Genomic DNA, 15939 nt, shown 5'->3' with positions numbered 1-15939 from the left:
TTGTCAGTGATTACTTTAGCTTTGATTAAAAACTTGAACAGTATACTTGGTGATGTCTGTTTGTCTCTCCCTCTGCCCGCAGAAAAGCCTACTCATACATTTCTTCCAGGTAATTGAGCATTAGTGTACAGCCTGAATGAGAACAGCTGACGAGAATCGTCGTCCTCACTGACTCCCAGCCACAGTGGATACTTGCCAGTTGTCTAAAGAGGTGTCCTCCAGCATCCCTAACTCCTCTCATCTCACCCAAAAAGACAAGGACAATATAGCAATCAAAAAGTCCTTAGGGGACCTCATCTCATTTCACTTTTGACAAGAGCGATTCAGCAATTAAGAAGTCCTAATGGGACCTCTTCTCATCTCACCTTTTCACATACACATAATCTTTGTATTAGCTTTCTCATAACGGAACAATATGCCTTTCAGAAATAAATCTATTGATGCATTATTAAATTGTCTGACTCACTTTAAACAATGGTTGGCTGAAATTTCTTGAGACTTGATCCAAGACAAAATTGAGGTCATTTTTATTGGTCGCGGTTCATTTGATGGCTCCAGTTCAACACTTGGTTCGGTAATCCATCAATGTAAACCCCTAGTAAAAGACCTAGGGGTGGTTATTGATGGAAATTTGAGAATCAAGTAAGCCAGGTCATAAAAAGTTGTTTTTATCAACTCAAAGTTTTGGTAAAAGTCAAGCCCTTTTTAAGTAGAGAGGACTTAGTGACATACGCCTTCATTTTTTCAAGACTTGATTATTCTAACTCTTTCTATGTGGAGATCAGCACAACTCTTTTATCTAGGTTTCAGCTAGTTCAGAATGCAGAATGCAAATTTGTGACAGGTACTCACAAATACGAGTCTATTGCTCAAGTACTCGGTGTGCCCACCTCTCAACGGGAGATTGAGAGTTCTACTCGCGGTCGGGTCATACCAAAGACCATCATAAAAAATAGGTACCCAATGGGTCCATGTGGCTACTGCTTATAAATAAAAAAAATTCTGATCCCATGTCCATACAGTAAATATAGCAAATATACATGGTATCAGTTATACTCGCCTCATCTCTTGCAAGCATCACCAAGCTGTGAGCAGCATCAGGGCTTGTAGAATTTTGGTTACCAATTTTGTTTACTGTGTTTTGTTCAAAATACAGTGCTGTGAACTAGATCTATTATCAAAATAGTAAGAAAGCACTTGTTCATGAATTGTCTTAGAAGCATTATTTAGTACTAATGAGCATATTTTGTTTCACAAGTGTAGTGTAAAGACAAAAAATAAAATTAAAAAATTGAAATCACAGAAGTTTGATATCGGCTTCTCAATCTATCTGCTAAAAAGCTAAAAAAAAAAACTTACACAACCTTTCATTTGACCTTTCAGAAGGACCAAACAAAAGCTGTGATAATAAAAAGGTACATTTTCCTAAAATAAACACCACTAACTTTATATCGAATCAGTAGCCTTGGCGAACCACAAGGTGAATTTCGTTTATCTTTTTTCTGCCGATTATCTTCTGATACTACAAACTTATAATGAGGTTTCTCTTATTTTGTTTCTGGTTCTGATTGTTTCTAAAGTTTATCAAGAAGCAGAACGGGTAATCGAACTTGATCAGGATAAGTGCTGATCGGTTACGAAGTTTTGCTATTGTTACACTCATTCTTACAGTCTTACAACATGATGACATAATGGCTTCGAAACTCGTTCTTGTGTACTTTTGATAATGCGAGATCAACTGTTCGTATCGTGAGATCACGATTCGCTGTTCTGGTGATTGTCATGCTTATGCGCAGTAAGCAATTGTTACTGTACACTCATTCTTACAACACGATGACATAGTGGCTACTGCCTCGCTTCACCTCTATGAGGCAGTAGCCACAAAACAGGTACCTACTACCCTGTGGCGAGGCACGCCACAATACAGATGCAAGTTGGGAGTCAAACTCTTGTGGTCACCAGAGGATGAGCCCCCCCCCCGTAACCCTAGCTACAGTATGCAATAGGTGAGGCTATAGAAACACCCAAAGCATGTTAAGGTACTGGTTAGTACTTGCATAGGAGACTGCCTGGGAAGACCAGGTGCTGGCACAGGAAGGACTCCAATAATCACATTGTTACACTGGCTGCCAGTTAATTTCAGAGTTGATTTTAAGATTTTCAGGGCAGCACGGTGGTGTAGTGGTTAGCGCTGTCGCCTCACAGCAAGAGGGTCCGGGTTCGAGCCCTGTGGCCGGCAAGGGCCTTTCTGTGCAGAGTTTGCATGTTCTCCCCATGTCCACATGGGTTTCCTCCAGGTGCTCCAGTTTCCCCCACAGTCCAAAGACATGCAGGTTAGGTTAACTGGTGACTCTAAATTGACCGTAGGTGTGAATGGTTGTCTGTGTCTACGTGTCAGCCCTGTGATGACCTGGCGACTTGTCCAGGGTGTACCCAGCCTTTCGCCTATAGTCAGGTGGGATAGGCTCCAGCTTGCCTGCGACCCTGTAGAACAGGATAAAGTGGCTAGAGATGATGAGATTTTAAGATTTTCCTTTTATTTTTTTAAATCCCTTTATGATAAAGCACCCAGTTACTTGTCAGAACTGCTCATCCCCTTCATTCCTGCGCATAACCTACGTTCTGCAAATGAGCCAATTTTAGTTGTGCTACACACCAGGAAAAAAAGGTGGAGGGAACAGGCTTTTGGTGTTTTCACTCCTGGACTGTGAAATAACCTCCCTTTGAATGTCAGAACAGCTCATCTCCTTGTGTTCATAACCAGAAGAAAACTTGTTTTTTTCCCATTGTTTTTAACTACAGTGATGCTTGAAAGTTTGTGAACCCTTTATAATTGTCTTATATTTCTGCATAAGTATGACCTAAAACATCATCAGATTTTCACACAAGTCCTAAAAGTAGATAAAGAGAACCCAGTTAAACAAATAAGACAAAAATATACTTGGTCATTTATTTATTGAGGAAAATGATCCAATATTGCATATCTGTGAGTAGCAAAAGTATGTGAACCTTTGCTTTCAGTATCTGGTGTGACCCCCTTGTGCAGCAATAACCGCAACTAAACGTTTCCGGTAACTGTTGCTCAGTCCTGCACACCGGCTTGGAGGAATTTTAGCCCGTTCCTCCGTACAGAACAGCTTCAACTCTGGGATGGTGGTGGGTTTCCTCACATGAACTGCTCGCTTCAGGTCCTTCCACAACATTTCAATTGGATTAAGGTCAGGACTTTGACTTGGCCATTCCAAAACATTAACTTTATTCTTCTTTAACCATTCTTTGGTAGAATGACTTGTGTGCTTAGGGTCGTTGTCTTACTGCATGACCCACCTTCTCTTGAGATTCAGTTCATGGACAGATGTCCTGACATTTTCCTTTAGAATTTGCTGGTATAATTCAAAATTCATTGTTCTATCAATGATGGCAAGCCGTTCTGGCCCAGATGCAGCAAAACAGGCCCAAACCATGATACTACCACCACCATGTTTCACAGATGGGATAAGGTTCTTATGCTGGAATGCAGTGTTTTCTGTTCTCCAAACATAATGCTTCTCATTTAAACCAAAAAGTTCTATTTTGGTCTCATCCGTCCACAGCACATTTTTCCAATAGCCTTCTGGCTTGTCCACGTGATCTTTAGCAAACTGCAGACGAGCAGCAATGTTCTTTTTGGAGAGCAGTGGCTTTCTCCTTGCAACCCTGGCATGCACACCATTGTTCAGTGTTCTCCTGATGGTGAACTCATGAACATTGGCTAATGTTAATGTGAGAGAGGCCTTCAGTTGCTTAGAAGTTACCCTGGGGTCCTTTGTGACCTCACCGACTATTACACGCCTTGCTCTTGGAGTGATCTTTGTTGGTTGACCACTCCTGGGGAGGGTAACAATGCTCTTGAATTTCCTCCATTTGTACACAATCTGTCTGACTGTGGATTGGTGGAGTCCAAGCTCTTAGATGGTTTTGTAACCTTTTTTAAGCCTGATGAGCATTAACAATGCTTTTTCTGAGGTCCTCAGAAATCTCCTTTGTTCGTGCCATGATCCACTTTCCACAAACATGTGAAGATGAGACTTTGATAGATCCCTGTTCTTTAAATAAAACAGGGTGCCCACTCACACCTGATTGTCATCCCATTGATTGAAAACACCGGACTCTAATTTCACCTTCAAATTAACTGCTAATCCTAGAGGTTCACATACTTTTGCCACTCACAGACATGTAATAGTGGATCATTTTCCTCAATAAATAAATGACCAAGTATAATATTTTTGTCTCATTTGTTTAACTGGGTTCTCTTTATCTACTTTTAGGACTTGTGTGAAAATCTGATGATGTTTTAGATCATATTTATGCAGAAATATAGAAAATTATTAAAGGGTTCACAAACTTTCAAGCATCACTGTATTCTTAATTAGTTTTGTTATTTTGTATTTTTTTATTGTGCCTTGTGTTGCTGCTTGTTTGTTTTAATATATACACAGCACTGTCTAGGGTGGTCTAATTGTCCATCCAGCCATTATCCATAACCGCTTCTCCTGTACAGGGTCGCAGGCAAGCTGCAGCCTATCCCAGCTGACTATGGGCGAGAGGGCGGGGTACACCCTGGAGAAGTCGCCAGATTTTTGCAGGGCTGACACAGAGACAAACAACCATTCACACTCACTCACACCTACAGTCAATTTAGAGTCACCAATTAACCTAACCTGCATGTCTTTGGACTGTGGGGGAAACTGGAACACCCGGAGGAAACCCACAGACACAGGGAGAACATGCAAACTCTGAACAGAAAGGCCTATTGGCCGCTGGGCTCGAACCCAGAACCTTCTTGCTGTGAGGCAACAGTGCCAACCACTACACCACCATGCCGCCCTGGTCTAATTGTATTTTATTTAATTTTATTTTAACTCTCCTGTTATGCAGGCTTTGTTCAGCACTTTGGTATGGCATTGACATCATTTCAAGGGTGCTATACAAATAAATGTAATATGCTGCCATCCAGGCGCCGTTTTTTTCAGGGACATCCCTGCTTATTCCAGCAAGACCATGCCAAGCCACATTCTGTACAATAGTCTGGCTTCATCGTAAAAAATAAAAAAAAAGGTTAGGTGCTAAACTGGCCTCCCATTGAAAATGTGTGGTGCATTATTACATTAATGGCATTTAGCAGACACTCTTATCCAGAGTGACGTACAACATACCCGGAGCAGCCTGGGGAGCAGTTGGGGATTCGGTGCCTTGCTCAAGGGCACTTCAGCCATTCCTGCTGGTCCAGGAAATCAAACCAGCAACCTTTTGGTCCCAAAGCTGCTTCTCTAACCTTTAGGCCACAGGCGTAACTTTAATAAGGACAGGTGGGGACATGTCCCCACCAACTTTGACAGGGCAGGGGACAGTCCCCACCAACATTTCACGCCTTTTCCGAACGTTTAGAGACACGCGCGACTGTTTTCCCCCGTTTTATCCCATGAATGACAAGCCCCGCTGTTGCCGCCGCTTAGCTGCTGTTTTGAGAGCTGTAACCTGATTGGCGGCAGCTCTCTGCTATGTGTGTAGCAACCAACGACTCATTGGACCAAACTGGACAATGTGAACATTAAAGACATTTGTCAGCAGTCTGTGGAAGTAAGTGACAGGAGAAGGAAGGTGTTTGGTACTTTTAAATGAATACTGTGGTGCATAGTCTTACATGGAGGGCAAGGGAAGTTTCATTTTTTTTGTTTCTTTTTAATTATTATTATTTTTTAAATAACTGTAAACTGGAGGCTTTTTTTACATTATTGTGATGTTCGTCCCTAATGTTGAGATGTTTGTTTCTTTTTGAAATGTTTTAAATTTTGTAATAATTTGAATTGAATTGTTTGACTTGCAAATACATTTTGTGGTTTGCACAAATTACACAGATTATAAAATCACCTAGATTTCCTTTATATGTAAGATTATATTATTAATTTGTGCCTTGTTGAAACTGCTACACCTGTTTCTTCCCAGACCTGGTGTAATCCTGGTTTAGTCCAGGTATAATCTAGTTTATTATTATATTAATTCTAGTTTAGTTTGCTCTTGTTTGTGGTTTAGCCTTGGTTTAGTCCTGATGTGATCCATGTTTGCCCTGGCTGAAACATTGAAGTTCTGGTTTAGACCTGGCTCGTGTATAGTCCTGGTTTAGTTTTGAGTAGTCCTGTTTATGTGCTATCCCTTACCCCTTAGTTTGTATCTGTTTTGACTGAGCATTGTTGGTGGCCCTATTGTTTTTTTTGTGACACTAGAATCAACAATAAAAAGATGGCAATGAATGTTTTAAGATGATAGTGTTTATTGTGTATTTTTTCATATAGCGGTTGTACTGCAGGACACAAGTCCTTCCACAGAATCTAGTAATAATGTGTAATGTGTATATAGTTCATATGTAAAGTATGTTCAATCAACCAGTGTGCAAGAGAGTATTTGGTAGGTGTATTTTACCACCTTTTACCCATCAGAGTGCATCAGATTGCTTTATTTATGTGTGAAGATTCACAAAATTTTCTGGGGCAGGATCCCCCCCAGTTCTACATTTGTTTGGTCCATCATGTTTCCAGCCTTTCACTGCATACCCATTGACAGCCTGCCCTGAAATGGTTTTCATAAAAGTAGTGAGGCCATAGTACGCATCTCAAAATGCATCAAAATTAAGCCTTAAAACGGGATCTTTCTAAATTTTCTCCAGGGGGACCATGCCCCCTGACCCCCCTTGAAGGGAAGTATCGTGCCTGGAAATGTCCCCACCAACTTTGAACACAAAGTTACGCCCTTGCTTTAGGCCATGGCTTCTCCCATTATGGCATTATGAAGTGCAAAATATGACAACAGAGACCCCGGACTGATGAGTAACTTTTGTCGTACTTCAAGCTAGAATGGGAATTTCTCTTTCAAAACTTCAACAATTAGTGTCCTCAGTTCCCAAATACTTACTGGGTGTTGTTAAAAGAAAACGTGATGTAGCACAGTGGTAAATATGCCCCTCTCAACTTTTTTGGAACAAAATTTATCAGTTTGAGTATTAAATATCTTGCCTTTGTATTGTATTCAATTGAAAATGGGTCAAAAAGGATTTGCAAATCATTGCATTCTGTTTTTATTTTTTATTTTTCACACAGCGTCAACTTTTTTGGAATTGGGGTTGTAGGAAAACTTTACATAGCTTTTAGATATTGCATTAAAATGGCCCTAACCAATGCAGCATTCATGAATTATCAATTTCCTATTTTATAGTTTTACGATCTGTAAATGAGTCATTTATCCTTCAGAAGGCGTGAATGGTGATTGGCTGACGGAGCCGAATGCAAGTCACTTCGTCGATGTACAGCGAGTTTGATTTGACCTTGATCTCCTCCTCCAGGAGCAGTTGGTTTCTGTTCAGGGTTCTGAGTTCTATCTCTGACTCGGCCAGACTCTCTTTCAGCCTGTGATGCACAGAAACAAACAATGTGAGGGGTGAGGGGCAAAAATTCACTTCACACAAGGAATAAAACACTTGGAGTGTGATGTGGAGTTACAGTTCAAACTACAAAGTGTATTATTTTCCTCTAACAGTGTGCCCAGAACTGTTTCATATATCTTGTACCACAACAAACTTCCAACAGTTAACGTTCTAATTTATTAATGAATGTGACATATATCTTTTTTATCAGTTTATAATGTCATTTAATGTCAAACATCTTTGAACCAAGTTATTTCCTCCTCTTACCACTTCTATATATTATAAACACCATGAACTGTTACATAGCAGGCTTGGAGTACTCGAGTCCAGGACTCAGACTCGAGTCTGACTCATGCCCTAATTTTAAAGACTCGTGACTTGACTTGGACTTGAGCACTGATGACTCGGACTCGTAAATTGGAGACGAGGACTCGGATTTTTTTCTTTATTTTTTTGTAACATGCCATCATAATTTGGCATAAGATATTTATTAATACATTCATTTTTATACTAATTTCATGTAAGAGAATGCACATTCACCTGTTCGTACGCCATGTTCAGGAACAAACTAGCGTTAATGGCGCTAAAATGCCTGGAGAGAAGCCCCTAGGATTGTCCGCTTTGCTTATACAGACTTCTCGGGCAGTGGGAAAAAATGCACTGCTATGTGTTCCATATGTAGAAGAACTATCGAGGAGATGACGGGGACAACCTTGAACTTCAATCATTATTTGTCGAGACTCCACCCAGAGAAGGAAGTGACACGCTATGTTCATTGCTCTGTTGATAGCGGGGCTTGCTTGCTGAGCTACGGTATGAACTAGCTAATGTTAACCTTCTCTCATGTTATTTGCCCTGTTGATAGTGGGCGGGGCTTGCTGAGCGATGAACAAGCTTTTTATCTGTAGCCTGTTAACTAAAATGCGGCAGTCGAGCAGTAACGTCAGTCCAACACAGTAGCAGAGATGGTTTCACTAAAGGCAGCAACAGCCACCGTCAAACGGTGCAGTTGGAGTCTTGTTCTCGGACTCGACTCGGATCAGTAGTGGACTCGGCTCGAAATTTTCTTTAATGAGTTGGACTTGAACACTGGGGACTCAAGACTGGATTCGGACTCGAGGTTTAGTGACCCGACTACAACCCTGACTGTTACATAGTACTGACACTGGAGTCTCCAGTGTCAATCTGTTTATGAGGTCCCTGTGAATGAGCTGTTCCTATAGAAACAATAGCATACTAAGCTATTTGCAGCTGCACTATGGTCAGAGCTGCTGTTATGAAACTTCATGGAAGTTACTCTACCACTGAGCTACTACACTAAACACTAAACCCTCAGTCAGTTCCTCTCTCATTCACCTGGAGATGTGGTCCTTGATCTGTTGTACTTCCAAGAGCAGGCATTTGTGCGCGGTATCGTTGCACAGCTCAACTCTGGGTCGCTGACTGCGTGCATGCAGCTGTGTCTGCGCCACCTTTAGCGGCCCTTCTTTATCAGCAAGGGCCACTTTCAGAGAGCTGATGTTCTGTTCCTGGCTCGCAATCTCCACAAACAGCTTTAAAAGACAGGAAACAGGAAACAGTTTTAACCTTTGGTTGTTATTATTTAATCACAAATCAGTGTTTAGCTTGAAGCAACGCTGTGATCATACTCAACATACAGGAGATAAGAAAACATTTTATATTTCTATGAAAAAAAACCCCAAGGTTTAAAGGTTTACACATCATGAAACAAATTAAAAGTTAACAAGCTATAAGTTAGATTAAATGTGTAAATGTGTGCAGACGGATGTGCACCTTGTTCAGCTGATTTTCCAGCTGCGTTTTAGCACTTCTGGTCTCGTATATGCGCTGTGTCAGTGCCGAGCTGGTGGCCTCGTTCTGCCTCTTCATGTCTGCCGCCGTCTGCATCAGCAAGTTCTCCACCATCGCCCTTAGAGATGCCGAATTATTCCTCTCCTTCTCTGCCTTGCTGATGTTCGCGTTCGAGAACGTCTCCCATTCCTGAGGAGTCACAGCGGGTCTGGGAAGAAAAATGAAAATAAACGTATTTACTTAAATAGAATATACCAATATTCAAGAACAAGGGCGATGTCCAGTGCTGCAGTAACTATAGAGGCATAAAGTTGACCAGCCACAGCATGAAGTTATGGGAAAGAGTAGTGGAAGCTCGGCGAAGAGGAGAGGTGGAGATATGTGAGCAGCAATATGGTTTCATGCCAGGAAAGAGTACTACAGATGCGAAATTTGCTTTGGGAATGTTGATGGAAAAGTATAGAGAAGGCCAGAAGGAGCTGCATTGTGTGTTTGTGGATTCAGAGAAGGCATAAGGGTGCCGAGAGAGGAAATCAGGAGTGGCGGAGAAGTTGGTGAGTTTGGTGCAGGATATGTATGAGGACAGTGTGACAGCAGTGAGATGTGCAATGGGAATGACGGACGCATTTCAGGTGATGTGGATGTTGTATTGCACCAGGGCTCAGACCTAAGCCCTTTCCTGTTTGGAATGATAATGGACAGGTTGACAGACGACACCAGGCAAGAGGCCCCATGGACAATGATGTTTGCAGATGATATTGTGAGAACAGGGATCAAGTGGAAGAAAACTGAGAGGCATGGAGGTGTGCACTAGAGAGAAGGGGGATGAGTCTGTAGGAGCAAGATGGAGTCCATGGCACAAGGAATAGAGGTGGTCAAAGAAGATGAGTTCAAATATCTGGGGTCAACTGGACAAAGTAATGGCGGGTGCAGAAGAGAAGCGAAGTGAAGAAGAGAGGTTGGAATGGATGGAGGAGAGGAGGATGTAAGGAGTGCTTTGTGACAGAAGGGTACCAGGAAGAGTGAAAGGGAAAGTGTACAAGACAGTAGTAAGAGCAGAGATGCTGTAGTAAGGTTTGGAGACAGTGGCACTGACACAAAGACAGAAGGCTGAAGGTAGCAGAGCTGAAGATGCTGAGATTCTCACTGGGAGTGACAATGTTGGACAGGATTAGAAACGAGTAGGTATATTAGAGGGACAGGACATGAAGGATGGCTTGGAGACAAAGTGAGATTGAGACGGTTTGGACACGCACAGAGGAGAGATCCAGGGTATATTGGGAAAAGAATGGAATGCTGGAGATGAAGCTACCAGGTAGAAGGAAAAGAGAAAGACCAAAGATGAGTTTATGGATGTGGTGAAGGAGGACATGAGGATGGGTGGTGCGACAGAAAAAGATATGAAAGACAGGAGGAGATGGAGGGACATTATCCGCTGTGGCAACGCCTAACAGGAACAACCGAAAGAAGACAAAGACGTAAATACATGACATTTACTCATTCTTAAATTAAAATAGTGTCATAGTGATGCATTTACAAGATACAAGGTTGTTAAAGAAGAATTGAAGTCATTTTTAAACTTGCTTTATTTCTTAATTAACGTGTTATCCAATTACGTTTTCAGTTTTAGTAACCTTATATCATGACTCGTATTGGCAACTAATTGCAATGAAATATTATATTTATCGGCCTATTCGGTTTTTAGCCATGTTGAATTTAGTTACTTTGGTCCATGGCAGGGCGGCACGGTGGTGTAGTGGTTAGCGCTGTCGCCTCACAGCAAGAAGGTCCGGGTTCGAGCCCCGGGGCTGGCGAGGGCCTTTCTGTGCGGAGTTTGCATGTTCTCCCCGTGTCCGCGTGGGTTTCCTCCGGGTGCTCCGGTTTCCCCCACAGTCCAAAGACATGCAGGTTAGGTTAACTGGTGACTCTAAATTGACCGTAGGTGTGAATGTGAGTGTGAATGGTTGTCTGTGTCTATGTGTCAGCCCTGTGATGACCTGGCGACTTGTCCAGGGTGTACCCCGCCTTTCGCCCGTAGTCAGCTGGGATAGGCTCCAGCTTGCCTGCGACCCTGTAGAACAGGATAAAGCGGCTACAGATAATGAGATGAGATGAGATGGTCCATGGCAGGCGTCGCTTATCCTCACGATCTTCACGAGACGTGTGCAAGACTTCGAAATGTAAAGAAGTGTCAGCCAGGTGTCAGTGCCGCCATTTTGAAAACTGTTTTCCAAACGAAATATTGCACAAAAACGAGTTTAAATGATGATTACTGCCTACTTTTTTCAAACTTTCCTGATTGCTCTCAAAATAAAAAAACATTCCGGCTTGATTACGTCAGCATTCGAAAGAGGGCGCGCGCATCTTTTGACAACGTTGGCAGACGCTGGTCATTTTGATTTCCGCTGTACGTTTTACTTCCATCCTACGATGTCTCGCACAGGTCTCAACGAATCTCGTTTACGCCCATTGCTTTGACATATGGACTGATATATTACAGAGCATATTTCAAACACTCATAACTTGCGACAGCAGTGACAAAATAGCGATCAAAAATGCATTCGTATATTTAATCTCATCTCATCTCATTATCTGTAGCCGCTTTATCCTGTTCTACACCCTGGACAAGTCGCCAGGTCATCACAGGGCTGACACATAGACACAGACAACCATTCACACTCACATTCACACCTACGCTCAATTTAGAGTCACCAGTTAACCTAACCTGCATGTCTTTGGACTGTGGGGGAAACCGGAGCACCCGGAGGAAACCCACGCGGACACGGGGAGAACATGCAAACTCCGCACAGAAAGGCCCTCGCCGGCCACGGGGCTCGAACCCGGACCTTCTTGCTGTGAGGCAACAGCGCTAACCACTACACCACCGTGCCGCCCGTATATTTAATAAAATGAGATAAATAGAATTTTGATAATTAAAAAAATTTGCCTTTAGTTCTCCTTTAACAAAGCTAAATCTTTTCATTAGGAACAGAATAAAAAAATAGGTACCCTATGGGTCCATGTAGCTACTGATTATAAATCAAATTGTTTTCTGATCCCATGTCCATACAGTAAATAAAGCATATATCTTTACTCTATGAGGCAGTAGCCACAAAAATGAAGTGTAATCTAAAAATGAACAATTTAAAAATCACAGAAGTAAAATATACCAAGTGTCAGTACTTTATATTATTCTACTCTTACCTCTTACAGTTTTCGAAACTGAAACCTCCGGACTGAGGCTGATATACACGTTGTTGCCATGACCCAAACTCTTATTTCCCAGAAAAGGCCCGGCACTAGAGCTCAGTGGTCTCAATACTTTTTTCGACAACTTCCTGTAACGACTCGGAAGTGCGTCACATCTCCATCACACATAGGACCACTGGCCGAAGAAGGCGAGGAAAGGGGGACGACCTGGAGTATATTTTAAAATACGAACACATTTTCCCTCGGTAATAAGCATAAACATGTCTGAAAGCGATTTCTTTCGTCTAGTCCATTTATTTCGAATGGTGAACCCAATTGTATACACTCACCAGCCATTTTAATAGGAACACCTGTATGCGCATGTGCAGTGCACTATTGTTACATTCATTCTTACATTCTTACAACACGATGACATAGTGGCTATAGCCTCTATGACAGACCTGGGCATTTTACGGCCCGCAGGCCGCATCCGGCCCTTTGGTTCATTCTGACCGGCCCGCGTAAGGTTAATTAGAAATTACAAAATAAATGTATTTTCTAATTTTACCTCATGCATGGACTGAATGTGCATTGCTTTTATTTTGAAGTTGTGTTCAACAAAAACGCAATGCGCGCGACAGGAACATGACATGAAATCCCATGAAACCTAATCCCGCGATAACTACTTCCGTAAATTGTCCAGACCAACCACAAACTTGTACGTCATCCTTCAAACGGTCCAGCCAATCACATAGTGTGACGTCACCAGCAGGCACCGGAGCCCGGGCCGATCTGATACCTACACCGAATCGACACGGCATCATTTTTATAATATGATGTATCTTGCTTGATATTTGGAGTAGAAAGACAATATTGTGATGTCTTTATTGTGTTTTGGGGTGAATGTGACTGAAAAAAAATGGTACAAACGTTCACATTTTGTTAACCATTGTTTTGGGAAATTTGATTGAATAAATGACATTTTTGTAAGGCAACCTCGTTTTTTCCATACTCTTACCAGTCTTAGCAGCTTGTAAAAACAATGTTATTTATTGCTTTATATAAAGAAATACAATTAATATTATGCAGAATTTAGTTCAGCCTTTTGGTCTGGCCCTCCACAAAATTTTCTGTTTCTCATGTGGCCCCATGGAAAAAATAATTGCCCACCCCTGCTCTATGAGGCAGTAGCTACAAAAAGTTTAATTGTAAGTAAGGTATAAAACACTTGGAGGCAAGCTGTTATGGGAAAACAATCAACCACAGGGTGCTTTGATGGAGCAGAGTTACTGTTATCACTCCAAAGTTGATTCTTTTCCAATAACAGCATTTCGCAAGGTGTTTTATTTCTTTTCTAACAGCAATTTGGCAACAAGTACAATTTTTTTTCATTTATTAACGAACGCCACGTCAAGATTTTAAGTTTGTTATGTTTCATGTCATGGAACGTTCGTGAAAAAAGCGCCGACTCCAATCCGACAGCTTTTACCATCTGACGTCTACAAAACGCTGACACCGGAGAGGACAAATTTTGACTGACATATCGATCTGACTGTATGTCTTTACCCTCCAGTAGCACTCTCTCCCGCTCCAGTCTGTCCCTCAACACTTGGTTTGGTGTTGCTGAGCAGGGAGCAGTAATCATCGATGCGTTCGGCCTGAAATTTATCATGCAGATCTTTCTCGAGGTTGTATTTGGCTGAGTGGTTGAGTCTGGAACGAGAGTGAGCAAACAGAAATACAGATTCAACCTCCATTCTATATTCAGCTTCATCCATATTTGTACATAACTGCAGAACACAAGATTTTTTTTAAGTAAAAATTAGGTTCTCATTTTCGCGAAACAGATATGTTCAGTGCCCGTGCGTGTTCCTGTTCACCTGATCTGCTCGGTAATCTGCTCCAGAGTGCGCTTGAGGAGACTCATCACCCCCTCGATCACGGCCTTTTCCTTCAGGAGCTCCTCGTCCACCACGTCATGAACCAGGTCTATCTCCACCCGCTTCTGCCTGAGGAACGCTCACAGATATCAGTATTCTCAGAGTGGGCAACTATCTTTGATTGCGAGCAATGATTTGAATTAGGTTTGTAAAAAGAACTGTGCAGTTCCTTACAAGTTACATAGGTTCACATCTCACCTCTCATTCAGACAGTTCAGGGTGACTTGGAGAGGCTCAGAGCAACTCCCCAAAGCTCGCTCTACCCGGTTCTTGATAGTCAGGAGCTGCTCGCTCTCCTGAGCCATCTTTTGCAGTTTCTGCTCCAGCTCCTGCTTCCAGAACTTAATATCTTTAAGTCTCTGCTCTGAGAACAACACACATACACACCATTAGATATCAGACGACATTGCCCAGCAGCTCTTTTATGAAATAATCTGACTGCTTTCATGGCACAGTTACCAAGACTGTTGTTCGCATCCTGCTGCATGTTTCTCACTGACTTCTTGGTCTCCTCGATCAGTGTCTTACATCTAGCCGTGAGTTGCTCCGAGTGTGCTCGCACAACCTCTGCTCTCCTGAAGTGCACGTAGTTCGCATGTTTCCACTCAGAAGGCAAAACCTTAGGAGGTGCTTTTAATACCCGAGACATTACACTGTGACAAAAGAATGACAAATGAATGACAAAATGGTTTCTCTGGTTGGAAAGTTTAGAAATAATCAAAAAATATATATATTGTACAAACAGTCAGGTCCATAAGTACTTGGACAGTACAGTTTTCGTAATTTTGCCTCTGTACACTACCACGATGGATTTCTAATGAAGCAGTCAAGATGTGATTGAGGTGGAGACTTTCAGCTTTAACTCAGGTCTAACAAACATTATTATACATACAGGAAATTTTATCAATGGATAATTAACAGTTATTCCATGAAATTGAGTCGTACATGAGCTGATAGCCGACGAGACGCGTACGGTAACACTGAGTTAACTATAAGCCATGTACAACGAGATTGAGTGGAATAACTGTTTTATTCTATCCACATTCACTGGATTTTGAGAAACAGGGAATGAATGAATTAATCAATGAATTAATTTATTTTTGAATGAATTTTTTTTTCGAACATGTATAAAAAAATGTAACTATTTGTACATACAAAAGAAAGACAACGAGAAAGTGACAAAAAAAATAACTAAATAAAATAACATAAAGAGCTAAGACATTACAATACACCGCACATTGTTCGAAAAAGGAGTGGGAAGAAGTACAATACTTTTTTTAATTTCCCACCCCTTTTTAACTACCCCGAAATCCAAACTACATTAATACACCTATAAAAATATATACCATATATACACTTCATGAATATCTACATAAATATATAATTACAAAAATATATACTACATACCATGTATATATACACTTCATAAATATCTATATAAATATTTAATTACAAAAATAAATATATACTGCATACCATACACTACATAAATATCTATATAAATATATAATTACAAAAAATATATATATACTATATACCACA

The 15939-nt window shown here is 41.4% G+C and overlaps 1 protein-coding gene across 1 annotated transcript; it reads right to left on the bottom strand.

Moving 5' to 3' along the window:
• Nucleotides 1-7279: 7279 nt before the first annotated feature.
• Nucleotides 7280-15046, bottom strand: tekt1 (tektin 1). The gene is made up of 7 exons (XM_060898195.1): nt 14857-15046; nt 14596-14761; nt 14338-14466; nt 14024-14170; nt 9251-9476; nt 8813-9009; nt 7280-7439 (listed from the first exon to the last, which is right to left on the bottom strand). Exons 1-7 carry the CDS (start codon nt 15044-15046, stop codon nt 7280-7282), a joined length of 1215 nt encoding a protein of 404 aa, XP_060754178.1.
• Nucleotides 15047-15939: the final 893 nt, after the last annotated feature.

This window comes from Neoarius graeffei, chromosome 17, assembly GCF_027579695.1.
Source record: "Neoarius graeffei isolate fNeoGra1 chromosome 17, fNeoGra1.pri, whole genome shotgun sequence".
Taxonomy (NCBI): Eukaryota; Metazoa; Chordata; class Actinopteri; order Siluriformes; family Ariidae; genus Neoarius; species Neoarius graeffei.
This window is presented reverse-complemented; position numbering and strand designations above follow the sequence as displayed.

Bases quoted from the DNA above. Each gene is read 5' to 3' on its own strand.
- tekt1 (XM_060898195.1), bottom strand. From the start codon at position 15,046: ATGTCTCGGGTATTAAAAGCACCTCCTAAGGTTTTGCCTTCTGAGTGG. The intron at 14,762-14,856 runs GTAACTGTGCCA...TGTTGTTCTCAG, and splicing joins GGATGCGAACAACAGTCTTG to AGCAGAGACTTAAAGATATT. The intron at 9,010-9,250 runs GTGCACATCCGT...TGTCTTTTAAAG, and splicing joins TGGAAAATCAGCTGAACAAG to CTGTTTGTGGAGATTGCGAG.